The 14,035-nt window shown below is 44.5% G+C and overlaps 1 protein-coding gene across 4 annotated transcripts in view; it reads right to left on the bottom strand.

Moving 5' to 3' along the window:
- rt (Protein O-mannosyltransferase rt) overlaps positions 1 to 11,859 on the bottom strand; it is an 84,732-nt gene extending 72,873 nt beyond the window's left edge. For 2 of the 4 annotated variants that reach the window (XM_075690882.1, XM_075690891.1), the window contains exons 1-7: positions 11,519 to 11,858; positions 11,049 to 11,215; positions 10,747 to 10,850; positions 8,368 to 8,418; positions 7,336 to 7,585; positions 823 to 888; positions 634 to 727 (exon numbers count right to left, since the gene is read on the bottom strand). In XM_075690882.1, coding sequence (XP_075546997.1) covers positions 634 to 727; positions 823 to 888; positions 7,336 to 7,585; positions 8,368 to 8,418; positions 10,747 to 10,850; positions 11,049 to 11,215; positions 11,519 to 11,671 — 885 coding nt within the window. In that variant the 5' untranslated portion in view covers positions 11,672 to 11,858. Of the gene's footprint in view, positions 1 to 633; positions 728 to 822; positions 889 to 7,335; positions 7,586 to 8,367; positions 8,419 to 10,746; positions 10,851 to 11,048; positions 11,216 to 11,518 lie in introns of all 4 variants that reach the window. The other 2 variants (XM_075690873.1, XM_075690899.1) reach the window with 2 other exon arrangements.
- Between the last annotated feature and the right edge of the window lie 2,176 nt (positions 11,860 to 14,035).

The following is a 14,035-nucleotide window of genomic DNA, read 5'->3' as shown; positions in this document are numbered from 1 at the left end:
TGCTTAGACCTAGGTACTCACATATATAGGATTCAAGGTCATGTATTAAATCTAGCACTCTAGGTATAAAAATATCAACACATGTAACTTTGAAAATACATTCCCATCTCTTTTGCCATCTCAGCATACAAAATCTCACTGAAGTGGCTAGGAAAAGTTTTTTTTTTTTAATTATGGGGTTTTACATGCCAAAACCACTTTCTGATTATGAGGCACGCCGTAGTGGAGGACTCCGGAAATTTTGACCACCTGGGGTTCTTTAACGTGCACCTAAATCTAAGTACACGGGTGTTTTCGCATTTCGCCCCCATCGATAGCAAAAGTTTAAATGCAAGTTCAAATTACACCAAAGAATGGCTTTCCTTTAAAGTGTCTATGCCATCAAAATACCTTTGGCATCATTGCAAAAAGAAGTTTAAATGCTATATTTTCCCCCTTATTCTCTAAAGAAGGCACCTTTTCAGTGCATGCTGATTTGCTATAGCGAAGTCAACATCACAAGTCTCAATATTAAAACAAGGTTCATTTAAAAAGAAATGAATACTAGTGTAGTTTAATGTCAATGAGTGCTTCATTTCTAAAAATGAGCCATGCACAATAGTAATCTGTAAGGAAAGTGGCATTCACACTCACATCTGAGAGAGAGCTGTTTCCAAGCATTTTCCAAAAATCTCTAGCCATTATGTAGACTGCTAAAAGCATAGAAAAAATGCCTATGTACTTGACGCTGAAAGGGAATAGGCAAAGAAAAACATTATTAGTCTTCTAAAGTAAAACATTTTACTTAATGCAAAGGACACAGGAGTGTGCAAGGGCTCCTACCACATGGAACACGTGAGAAATGAGACAGACAGGATCAACCATAGCCACCAGGAGAATGTGAATGATCTGTAATAAAGAAACATGATGTTTAAAAAAATCTACGTGGCTATCACATGTCATTTATAAAATGACATGACAAAGTTTTGTGCTGATCATGCTTCTCACTGTAGCTTATAAAGCTACAGTGAGAAGCGTGATCAGCACAAAACTTACAACTATCATTTCACACATTTCGGTTCATAGCAACTGCATTCTCGTGTGTTGCAATAATTACAGTTTAATTATGATAGTCTCGATTCAGTGTGGTATATAACTGCTTCTGGAAAGCTTGTGCTAGGCTTGGCAGACAGCCTCCAGGCATGAGTGTTCAGTTTGTAAGTGACATTTCTAGTGACCAGATGTATATGTACCACACTGTCATACATAGAACAGATTAAATATAAATAGTACAAGGCTTTTAATTTTAAATGAGGCAGTAGTAACCTGCCATCACTCAGGCGCAAAAACAACGAGCTCGAAACGAAAGTCAGTAGGCAAGAGGCCACTATTAGCAAGATGGCAAACGAGATCATGGAAATCAAGAAGCTTCTGACGACCCATTCCACCAATAACGAAACGCCCCAAGCGGTATCATGTGAACCAACACCCAGCATCAGCAGCGCTGTACCATCAACATCCGCTGAGAAGGAACCGGCACCCAAGAGACGAGCGATCGAGAACCTGAAGGAGCGCGAGCTCAACGATCGGGTGGACAACCTGAAAGACAAGGTCGACCAAATCGAGGAACACCTCGACGGGCTCGGAGATTATATTAAGACAACATTCACCACGATGATTAAGGACAGGTTCGCCGCCATCGTGCGGACGTGTCAACAGTTAACGAACGCAATACAGCAAATAATGCGGCAGTACAATCAGCAACAATCATGGCCGCTCCAGCAACAGCAACAACTACAGCAGTGAAGGGTCTCATGACCTGGCACTGGAACTGTAACGGTTTCGCTAGCAAGAAGGCAGTCTTGCAGCAACACATAACACAAGTAGCAAGCAAGCCTGATATAATCATGATAAAAGAGAGTCGCACTGATGCAGTGTCGCTACCCGGTTATCGGGTATATGCCAAGTCTCCAAAGGTCAGCGGCGGTAGAGGGATATGCACATTGGTTCGCAAGGGACTCACCTTCATTGAGCACGAGTTGCACAATAGTAAAATTGAATACACTCTCATCGAGGTCGTTACGGGCAAGAAACAAAAGAACAGCACCTTTCTGCTTAACGTCTACAGTAGCCCTTCACACTGGAAGCAAAAATTCAAGACGCTCCTTCACAGAGCCAGCACCGTGGCGTGGACTCACAGGCTCGTCGCCTGCGGGGACTTCAACGCGGCACACCCGGCATGGGGATATAACAAGCAACTGGCCAAGGGCGAGACCTGTTCCAAGACACATTAGACCTGGGCTTCACCCTCATCACAGAACTGACTGATCCTACAAGGATTGGGAACTCTGTGTCCAGGGATACGACGCCGGACCTCACGTTCGTGAAGAACGACGAGAAGGGGAATATCTCCTGGCGCAACACGGGGTCAAAGCTCGGCAGCGACCACTACATCGTAGAGGTCATCATATCGGAAGAGGTCAAGGCCTTGGAGGACACCAGAAAACATAATTTTACGGATTGGGATGCCTTCCGTAGCCTGTTACCAACGGAGATGGAGGAAATCGAGAACATAGAAGAATGGTCAGCCCACATCGCGGGGAAGGTCAAGGAGGCGACCAAAATCATAGAAACGGATGAGCAGGTCGACAAGGTTGACAGCCGCCTCGCGCACTTATTCGAAGCAAAACAATCTATCCTAAACAGGTGGAAGAAGCAACGACTAAATCGGCGCCTAAGGAAGAAGGTGGCGGAGCTGAATCGCGCCATCGAAGTTCATTGTCGGCTGCTCTGCACGCAACAATGGAACGAAATCTGTAATGCTGCGGACGGGCAGATGTATTGCGGCAAAACCTGGAACTTGATGCGGCATCTGCTCGACGAGACTAAAACAAAATCCCACCAACGCGACCGCCTCTCAAAGATCATTCACAGAGCAGTCAAGGAAAACGAGGAAACCGAAGTAATCAGACGCATAAACAGCAAGTACCTTTCGGTTACACCCACGGAAAGGCATCCTGACTACGGCGGTCAAGCCAATGAGAAGCTTGACCGCGACATCAGCGTCGAGGAGGTGCGAGCGGCCCTGCACGAACTAAACAGCAAGTCGGCGGCCGGCCCGGATCACATCTCGAACAGAGCGCTCAAGAACCTCAGCGATGTGGCCATCGAAAACCTCACCGGTTACTACAACAAGTGCTGGAGTGCGGGGTCACATTGACGAGGACACCCTAACGAAAGACAACAAGGCCATTCTGGGGCTGGACCTGCAGAGCGCCTTCGACAAGGTGAAGCACTCTGTGATCCTAGCCCAGGTGTCCAGACTCAACATGGGCGCAAGAACGTACAATTACATCAAGGACTTTCTGACGGGGCGGACTACCGAGCTCTGCGCCGGCGATCTACGGCTCCAAGAGAAGAGGCTCGGCAGTGTCGGGACCCCCCAAGGCTCGGTCATCTCGCCGTTGTTATTCAACCTCATCAGACGGGTTGCCAACCGCAAGGCCAGGATGAAGGAGGAAAGCTTGATTCGGCTTGTGCACTCCTTCGTAATCAGCCACGTCACCTACGTTGCAGCCTTCCACAACTGGATGCAATGTGAAAGGAATAAAATCAACGCCCTGATACGCCGAGCTTACAAGGCGGCCCTCGGACTATTTGAGTGTACGAACACCAACAAGCTCCTGAGCCTGGGGGTACACAATACCCTTGACGAAATTGCGGAAGCGCAAAGGACCGCCCAGCTGGAGCGGCTCTCTATGACCGAAGCCGGCAGGCGCATACTTCAATACTTGGGCTTCACGCCCGGAGCGAAAGCGGCGAGTAGCGGCGTTTCTGTCCCGGACGGAACCCGGCACCGGATTCGGGTGGACCTCATCCCGAGAAACATGAAGCCGGAGTATAACAAGGAGAGAAGAGCGGCGAGGGCCAAGGCCCTCATCAACTTTCACGCCAAGGACGAGCACGCAAGGTTCGTGGATGCGGCAGAATACCAGGGAGACTGCGCGGCGTTCGTAGCTACCGTCATCGACGCGTCGTCCGGCGCGACGAGGGCAGCAGCGAGCTTACGGGTCCGCGAGGCGTGTCAGGCAGAGGAGGTGGCCGTTGCCCTGGCCATTGCCGACCCCGGGTGCCAGACGGTGTAGTGCGATTCGCGAAGTGCAGTGCGGAATTATGCAAAGGTCAAAGTGTGTGGTGAGGCTGTGCGCGTTCTGTGCTCGGCTGACCTGCAACGACAGAATCGGTATGTTAGAATCAAGTGGTTCCCGGCGCACGCGGGCAACGATGCGTCCGAGAAGCACGATAACCACAACGAGACGGCACACGCAGTGGCGCGAGCGCTAACCAACCACGCCGCTGCAACCAACCGTCCAACGTGGTGTAGTGCCAAGGACCGCATGACGACGTTCAACGAACTTACACAGTTCCACCGCCTGGCTCGAAGGACTTTCCCACCCCCGCACCCGGGGCTGAGCCGAGCGGAGGCGGTGCTGTTCAGACAATTGCAAACTGGTTCTTTACCCAACCCAGTGTTAATGACTCATCTATACCCTAAATTATATGTGAGTGATGTGTGCCGCATGTGCCAGCGGGAGAGGGCCACCCTGACGCACATCCTATGGGATTGCACCAAGTTCCCCAATGAGGCTTCGACAAGTACAACGATTCCGCCGCAACTCGCGGCTGCGGCGGAATGCTACGACCACGAAAGTCAAACCTGGGCCGTCCAGCAGGTCTCGGCGGCTCTTGAAAGACAAAGGCCGAGCGAAACCGACGGAACGTTGCCCCTCAGGGCGACCGACCGCGGGAGTAACACGCGCTGGAGTTGAGTAGAGACCACCAGCTGAGAAGACGTCAGGGCCCGCGTCACGGCGCCATTTAGTCATGGTGTCGTTCTGAAGGCGACTACATGAAGTTGTCTCTCTCTCTCTCACAGGCAAGTGTGTCAGATATCATTAAATGTTTCTATTAGCATACTTAATGGAAAAGACTGCTAAGGTGATCCGATTTTGTGAAACATATAACCTTTGTCATTCATATGAAGCCAAGAAAAACATATAGGAAATTATCTGTCCATTTTAGCTGAAGTGTAGAAATAACAAGAAAACAGAAAATGAAAGCAGATAAAAAAAAAATGTGGCACCGGTGGGAGCTGAAAAGACGCCTTCGGCATCACACTTGCAATGCTCTACCAATTGAGCTACAACAGTGGCTGTCCCTATGTCCACTTTCTTGGGTATTTATGTATGTGTGCTAGGTCTACCCCTAGGAGTGTTAGCTGGCACCAATCACAGCCATGATGGCAGATAAGGAACATCCTTTCAACTGGGCATCCCACAAATGGCCACTAAGCCCTTGTTTGCCACCCAAAGACATCAAGGCTTCCACAGTCAAGACCCCCATTATGCAGCGAGTGAGAAGAATCGAGGTAACCAAGGGGCTAGAGTTATTGTTAACAACAACTCGGCCAGACAATGAAGCCAATAAAAATTTCCCATACTTTCCTTAGCTTCATGTGGTTGTTGCTACTAAATATTAAGTCCCCTTGGTTCACTTTATTCTTTTGCCTCTTTGCTATTCATAAATGTTACAAGAAATTAAAAGGAAATGAACACACCCAGCTAGTAATTACACAGCAAGCATGCCAGCCTTAACAAAAATATATTAGAAACATTGGAGAACTGATATAACAAATCAAAAGAAAGCGTCATGCACCCTGCACCCAATGTTAAATATATAGCAATAAAAACAGTAGCACTACCATAAAGACAGCTGAGCTGAAGAGACCGGAGGGAAAAAAAAAACAATGCACAGGATTTTTCTGTAATAAAAAGGCAGATGTCATACAGGCTACTACAAATAAGAAATTAGAGAGGCTTTGGAGCTATTAAAAGCGAACTGCAACGAAATTTCACCATGGCTGCATTGGTTATACATTAGTACCATATTAGTATTGAAGCAACCTTGGCAAAGCTGCAGGTCTGGTAAATATAATTTTTCTCATTAACAGCCTTTTAAAGAGCCCCTGAGCAGACATAGGCACCTGGTGGTTAGTGGATATGATGTAAATTCCAGACCATGGCCTCCAAGATTTTCAGCACACCACAGGCACAGCTTGATCTCTGAGGTAATGCCCAGGTGCTGTGCTGCACTGGTTCTTAATGATAAGGGTTCTGCATCATTTCCAGCATGCAGTAAGGGCAGCATTTTCTTCCGTTCCGGTATGAAAAATGACTATTTTTGCTAGCTTTCTTGCTATGCATTCACTTGTATTTGAAATGTAAAATTTTGCATGCAGGATGCTTGCATATAGACACTAAGCCTACTCTGCATGGTCACAAACTTCGTTGCAGTAGAGTCCCTTTCATAAAATATGGTATTGCTCAACCAAATAGGAAAAACCACATCAGCATGCACATACAGTGCGCAAATATGCCTTTTAATGGCCCAACATCCATATGGGAGATTCCTTGATGGTCTGCCAAACATACATTGAAAGAAGACGCAGAAACCTGAAGGGTGTACGATGATATTACACTTGACTAAAGCTTTTGTAATATGCTCATGTTTTGTTGATACAAGCACTTACGTTACTGTAACAAGGAAAATGTTGGGGGAGGTTATCCAAGTGTGCAGTGAAAGGGCAAATTGCATTTTTAAACTGCATAAAAACATGCCTGCCTCTACCTTTCATACTGGGAGGAGATACATCAAAAATCGTTAACGGATCTTGACATTCTGAAAACATGGACTGTGATTCATTAGCGATTAGCCTTGTATGTCTAATCCAAGGATGACAGGAAAATGGCGTTTCTGTGAAGCACTCCCTGTGCCTCAAGCTTCTCCACTCCTGCAATAATAGCTTAAACCTAGGAAGTTTGATACTAATTTGTCCCATACAGATTAACGTGTATACTGGCTTCTAAAGAAGAAAAGTGAAAGCCCACATAAAGGCGATAGGGTGCGGTTCAATCTTCACAACGCATTGTAGGAATTTGCACTGCATTTATTTATTTATTGTATGGGATGTCTATATGACTAGTTATGCAACTAACAAAAACTACTTTGAACCACAATGTAGGCAGCGGAAAAATTATGGCAAGGTTTTTCTCACTTGGCCTCTTTTGCTTGCCTCCCAAAAACATATTGCTTTCTGCACACTCAAGTGACTAAAATTAGTTTCCACAATTTTGGGACTTATGTACTCTGCTATCAAAAAGTATGCAGATTTCAGGATTAAATGTGTGAGCTCTATTACCAAGTGATCAGGCTTCATCAAGGTTGTCCTCAGTCTAAGTGCAGACCACTTAAGTAACCATTTTTGAGCAGCCCAACAATGTAGCAATCATAACTGACCTCTGCCTCCGGAACTTGAGCAAAGCAAGCAGGCCCAGTGCTGAGAAGCACATCAGGATGGCTTCCATGAGGACAAACCGTGATTGGGTAAGAAGAGAGTTTTCAAAAAGTACAAGTATGGCAGCCAAGGCTGCTGACACTTGGGCCAAACCAAGTGACAGTGCAAGGTGGTAAGTGACAGGCACCAACAGTGAGCCAAACAATGCTGGCACAAGTCGTAAAGCCCACAATGGGACTGATGCGTTGTAACCTAGAAAGAAATAGGCAAAAGGCATCCTCTCAGCCTGGCTTTCATGCAGCAAGTGCTTGATCTATCAAGGCTTGAGCTGAATAATGTGCAAAGTGCAAGTATAAAATTGCTTTTTCTGTGAAAATGAAGACACAATGCAAAGGATGCACAAATATTTAAAATTTCAACCAAGAGTACTGCTTTGCAATGAATTCACATTCAATGAAAGTATTTGACATTCAATAATTTGGAACAATCCCTTTTGGTGAAATATATTAGCTTAACATAAGTGAAGCATGGTGGTTGCTTACCCACTGCACCAGGAAACTGCTATTAACATAACTTTGTCAGAAGCACTAAGCAATTTGAAATTTAGGGCTCAATACACAAAGCAGTTGAAAATAATGAACACTGCATAAATAACCATCCATGTGCTGAGCAATCATGATTAGTCAAATTATAGTGAAGGAGCTACACAATCTTGGGACTGTTCTTACATAAGAATGGCATTGCGAAAAAAGTTTATTTCCTTCATACCAAAGTTAACAGTGTCCACAAAATGATCTTTATTTAAACTGAAGTATTATACATATACAAAGGACAGTTCAATAAAGCTTTGATAGTGGTTTCCCCATGAACAACCTTTAGACTTAAGTTACAAAGCAGAGCAAATTTTCCAGGTAGAAAATGCACTCCTTACATTGATAACAGAATACGTTTTGTGCTAATTCAAAACCTTGTATGTTGTCTAGAGTCATACTGAAAGCACTCAACAGAGAAAAATGTAAAGGCAGGTCACTTACTCCCACCTATCCTGTCAAATTCACTGTCGCCATCGAAGCCTGCCAGATATCCTGGAACAGGAAACCACCACAATTGTTGCCAGAAACAATAAACAAGAGGTAAAGTTGCATAAGAGACGACTGCTTAAACTTACATGCAAAGTGGCTGCTTCATCATACTACGATAAACAAAATATGCAAAAAGTTAATATTCCATGCAGGCTAATGCAGCTACGCTGAATACTATAAAGCAAGATGCAAGATCGTATAAAGTGACACATGTAATGAAAATTTCACCAAGTTATAGAACATTAAATATGTCAGGGAATGCCCTCAAGCCAAAACACGACGGAAAAAATTTAGCTATACTTTTTCTGCAATAGGCAGGCACCTATTTTCTTTGCTTGGTTTGGTGCACCTTTATGGTTTCCTGTGGTGGCAAAGATTTTTTACAACACTGCGTGGAAAACATCACTGTATGCAATGAGTGAGAACACAATCAGGAGAATGGAGGGGCTCATTTCTTGCATATACCAACCATTTGAAGTCAACAGTCAATGAAGCAAAGGATAGCATAAAGGAACTTGACAGTGATTTGTAATTTAAATGTAAAAATAATAATGAACGGGGAAATAAAAGGTGGATGAAAATACAACTTGTCACTGGCGAGAGATGAACCCACAACCTGCACAGGAGGTGTGCAATGCTCTACCAATCAAGCTATGGTCGCAGCTGTCCCCTTGTCCACATTCTTCATTATTTATGCAAGTGCATTAAACCTAGCCCTGGGAGTGTTAGCCAGTGCCACACAGGGCATGGCAGTGGATGTGAAACACCCTTTCAATCGCACACATCATGTAGTATGCAAACAGGAGCTAGTCAATAAACCCTCATATGCTACCGTAAAGGGGCCCTGAAACACTTTTCTAACTAATGATAGAATGGCCTCACTATTAAATCACATTGTCCCACGAATCTCATGCTGCAAAAAATTTTCGAATCCTTCAACTATGCAGAGTGTCCCATGTAATTTTAGCCAAACTTTAAAAATATGCAAATAGCATGGAGCTGGACAGAACCAAAGTAATGGTGCTTGCCATCACTTGGAGATAGTAAGATTATCTTTTGCATTTCGCCTAATTACATAATTAGTCTTAATCAACTCCTCAAATATTATAATTAGATGAGAAGTTTTAATGACAAAATTGTAGAGCAACATGAAAAACTCCCAATACAGGCTGTATGGAGTCTGTAGGCTCCATATAGTTGACTGCATGCTACAAATTCTGAAATATGATTGGCAGCAAATCCTCAACTTCCTTGTTGTGTGTGTATCGCTATTTCTGCTTATCGGCTTACAGGAAGTGACCCGAATACTGGACGCTAGAACCACAAGTAGTTTGAATGCCCGTCTAAAATATATGGCATGAAACTTGCTAGTGGCATGTAGTAGATTACATGCTTGAAAAACGTGGTCCAAGCACTGACGATGTCTGCAATTTAAAAGGAGGGGTGTGGGAGCAACCACTCAGCCTTGACGTACCTGTGATGTACGAGTAGCAGCAATTTTTTTTTTTACTATGTGCCAACTTCATGAACTATATCCTTTTCTTTTTGGTAAACAGCGACACTGCAGACATAAGCACACAGGCATTTTGTTCACTTCTTTCTTTGATGTTTCAGAATGACACCACCAGCACATGCCTTCAACAGCAATTCAGTGAGCAAGTAAAACTTACTGACAGCCCCTTAATAATGTGGTAGCTTCTCTTTGTCTGCTGTCAACATTTCTGCAGTAACACATAGGGTCAATTAAACAAGTGTGATGGGCTTTGCAACTCTGAATTACTTTCTAGCAGTGACAATGTAACTGCTGATGATTTGGGGCAGCAAATGGAAGAAAAGCATTAGAAGAACTAGGTAAAAGAACAGCACTTACATAAAGAAACATTACATAAAAGGGAATGCAATCACAGAAGCTTGAATTCTCAAAGGAGCTCAAAGAAATTGATGCTGGCATGAATTTTTACACATTGTTTGAGAAACTTGGTTCACTCTTCTTGTTGATGAATGCATCAGGCAGCTCAACTAAAAACATTAAACTCCAGAATGAACTAAGCAAAGAATGAAGGGAGGTGTGCAGGGGGGGGGGGGAAGGGGGATAGACCCAGTTCAGCTCTTTTCACTCACTTATTCGTCTCATTATGCATCAATAGGAAATGCCAGAGCCCTGTTAACATTTCCTGTAGTATTGAGAAGGAAACTGTCTATATGAGAATTTAAAGTCACATCGTGTATTGAAGCCAGTACTGCCCGTTATTTGGCGTAGCAACATGTACAGCTACGGAGCTGATGCTGAATAAGTGACACGTGTGAAAACCAGCCACCTTATTTTTTTACCTGCTAGTGCAACCAACTGCTTTCCAAGAGGAGGATGCGAATCAAAAAAGAAAATATTTTTCATGTACAAGCTTGCGAATTTTCCGTAATGCAACTCGTCGAATCTGAAACATAAATATAACATTAGAAAACATGCTGCCCCCACACACATAACTGCAGCAAAAAGGCATGAAACCACTTGAAAAAAAAAAAAAAATTAGCATGCGTTAAGAGGTAATCCAAAAACGGGTTACTTAATACAATAAGTGATTATAAATTCGGTTAACATATACATTTGAAGATAAGTCAGATTCAACACTTACACGATGCTTCGTGGATATTCTAGTCTCCACATTCTTGTCAGGAGCGCCAAGAAAAACAGAGCCACAGACATTGCATCAATTTCGATCTTGACCGTGAAAGCTTTGGAGGAGCCATTTAGCCACGAGCTCAAGTAACTAACTGCGCTGTTCGTTTCCGTACGAGGAACCTGTAGGACGAGATTCCTTGGTGGTCAACCAACAAGCAGGTACACATATTCTTGAATAAGTGCATTAGCAAGTAGCAAAGCAAAACAAAATGTCAAATAAACCTACATTATGATTATATAATGCTCGGTCACTTAGAAAGTCACCGTGTCTACATTAGAACGTGCCGTCGTGGGAATTTACGCGATAATTATTCGATATATTTAGACACGAGGCCAACAATTCTGTGACAGCTTGAGACAGCAACATATAAATGCAATAGCACACAAACAGTATCACAAAGCGTGAAATGTTGCCTTACTTACCTCTGATACTACCTTTGCGGCACCGTCATGACGAAGCGTACCGTTAGCGCTGCTGGGGTCGTCGCTCCCTTCAAGCACTTCAACAGGTGACAAGCTCTCCGAGTCAGCGGCCGCTTTCGCTGCGTTTCTTTTTCTACTTTTCACCTCGCTCATGTTCCAGCGTTATGCAAAGTACTGTTGGCACTTACGAGTAATAAGTGTAGCAACTACAGTAAATATATGGCGAATTCCATTAAATATCCGAACTAGCACCTGCCCAACCATCAAATACTAAATACACCGTACCGTACGCAAAGCCTGCACCACGTGGCAGCCATATTGGAAAGCGGAACTACATCACAGGTCACATGGCGCTTTGACCCCTTTTGACGGATACTTCCGCTGTTTCACTTTTGGTGTGCACTAGAGATGCACGCATGTTCTCTGATGCATGTCTGTGCGTGATTGCATGTAGTCCCGCGATCGCCTTGGTGAAGTGACAGCGGAGGCCACAGCCCGCCACGGCGACAGCTTGCGCAAACGCGTTCTGTGCCCACTGGATCAACTAGCAGTCGTAGAAGAGGCTGCTACGAGCGTTCCTGAATGCCGAACATCGGTGACCGACTATAGTAGTGTATACCGGTCCCCGAGATGGCTTCGGAAGGCGACGACAGTTGTGAGCAACCGAAGGAAGCCGAAGATGAGTTGGTGGCACGACAGCAAGAGGCGAGGACCTACCTCAGACAGCAGTTCCTGCGATGCATGACAGGATTGGCAGGTCACGCCGCCACGTTTCACATGCATGAAAAAACTACTGTGAAGGGGACGTTCCGTTGTTGTGACATTGAAGTGCAGAACTTGGGCGTTTCCGATCTGTTGACCGCATTGGGCCGTCAGCCTGCAGCTATACTTAGGGCTGGTGATGTAATCAGTTTCACCGTGAGCGACTTGGGTGTCACCGCAATTTCTTCTCGCAGTGACAAATAGAATGGCATGTCATATCCTGGAATGAACCTTGCCGTTTACCTCTGACTGGTGTGCAGAACACTACCATCAGCTGTGTGGTGCGCACAGTAGGCAACTGTGCCTACTGTGCCTTCCACTGCGGCGTGCGCCGGCTTCTTTTAAACTTGTGGGCCTGAATTCTTTGGGCGCAGCGTGTGCTCGAATTGCGCTGTTTGTCGTTACTTTGTTTTTCTTTTCATACCATAAAATATGCTGCACGAAGTGCATGCGCGATGCATTATATATACACACACACACACAACATTGGCTGTTGAGAGTTCTTTCAGCTACAAAACCCCCGGAGTCGCCGTCGGCGTTTTCGCACGAAGGTGGCCGAGTAGAATGTACGAGACGTTCATGTAGAACGAAGTCTGCCTCCATTGTACAGAAATGCGCTGCCAGGGCGTCCATATGAAACTGTAACCTACCATCTTTGGACTGAACGCTCACGGTAGTACCCTTTAGTAGTGCTGTGTAAATAATTAAACGTAGCGTTGCATCTCTGCGCACGACGCTGGGCGTGCGATGATTCAGCTTCAGTCGGTATGGGCGCGCCGACTGCAATGTCGTTTTGGACGACACTAGTCTAACCATTTTTCTAATGCTCCTACGTTCGCTCTAAATATTTACGTATTGTGGGATTTGTAAAGTAGCTCAAGTACTTCGTGGCCAAGCACCCTATCTGGAATTAACAGATGCAATGAAAATACACACAAATTACAAGCTTCATGTTCAGGCCAGGAAATCTTTCAATATATTTTTGCCATTTTAGCAATCAGAAAATTTACTGGCAGCTGCTGTACTGCACATTCCATGCATGCATAAACTGTGTAGTTTACATAACAAATTTAGAATGGTAAAATCTTTTGAATAATTTGTGGAAGCCATGAAGTAAATCTTCAATGATGCGTTCAATTTATACGAAACATTGTACATTATCTTCCCTGGTCTACTAACATGGTGGAGCTCCAGCAGTGAATGCAGAGGCTTGAGCCTGCAAGGCTATTTGGGCAACAGTCCTACCTTTAAAAAATTATGGGGCAGTTAACATCCCAAAATTGCAAAATGTGTTATGAGGGAAGCCATAGTGGAGGTCTGCAGATTAATTATGACCACCTAGGGTTTTTCAATGTGCGCTCAAAGCACGGTAGACAAGCATTTTTACATTCCACCCTTACAGTTGCAGCCAGGAATCAAACCTATGACCTTGTGCTCGGTAGCACAATGCCATATTCACTGTGGCAAGTAGTCCTACCCCATAAATTATTGCAAACAGTATTTTTCTTAAATTGCCCTCCAGCATGACGGCTGTTATGTTGCATAAAAGCTTAATGCAAAAATATTTTCAGTTTACATCAGTTACAAATGGCTTTATGAAATAATTTTCAATCACTGTCGATAGTTTAATTTTGTTTTATGCTACAGTATGCACTTACAGGTGCACTGGCTTTCGAATAAAGATATCACTGGACACTTTCTGGAGTGAGTAGCAACTAGACATGTAATATGGTGGTGACAGTAAGTAGGCGCAGG

The sequence above is a fragment of the Dermacentor variabilis genome, chromosome 1, assembly GCF_050947875.1.
Source record: "Dermacentor variabilis isolate Ectoservices chromosome 1, ASM5094787v1, whole genome shotgun sequence".
In the NCBI taxonomy this organism is placed as follows: domain Eukaryota; kingdom Metazoa; phylum Arthropoda; class Arachnida; order Ixodida; family Ixodidae; genus Dermacentor; species Dermacentor variabilis.
This window is presented reverse-complemented; position numbering and strand designations above follow the sequence as displayed.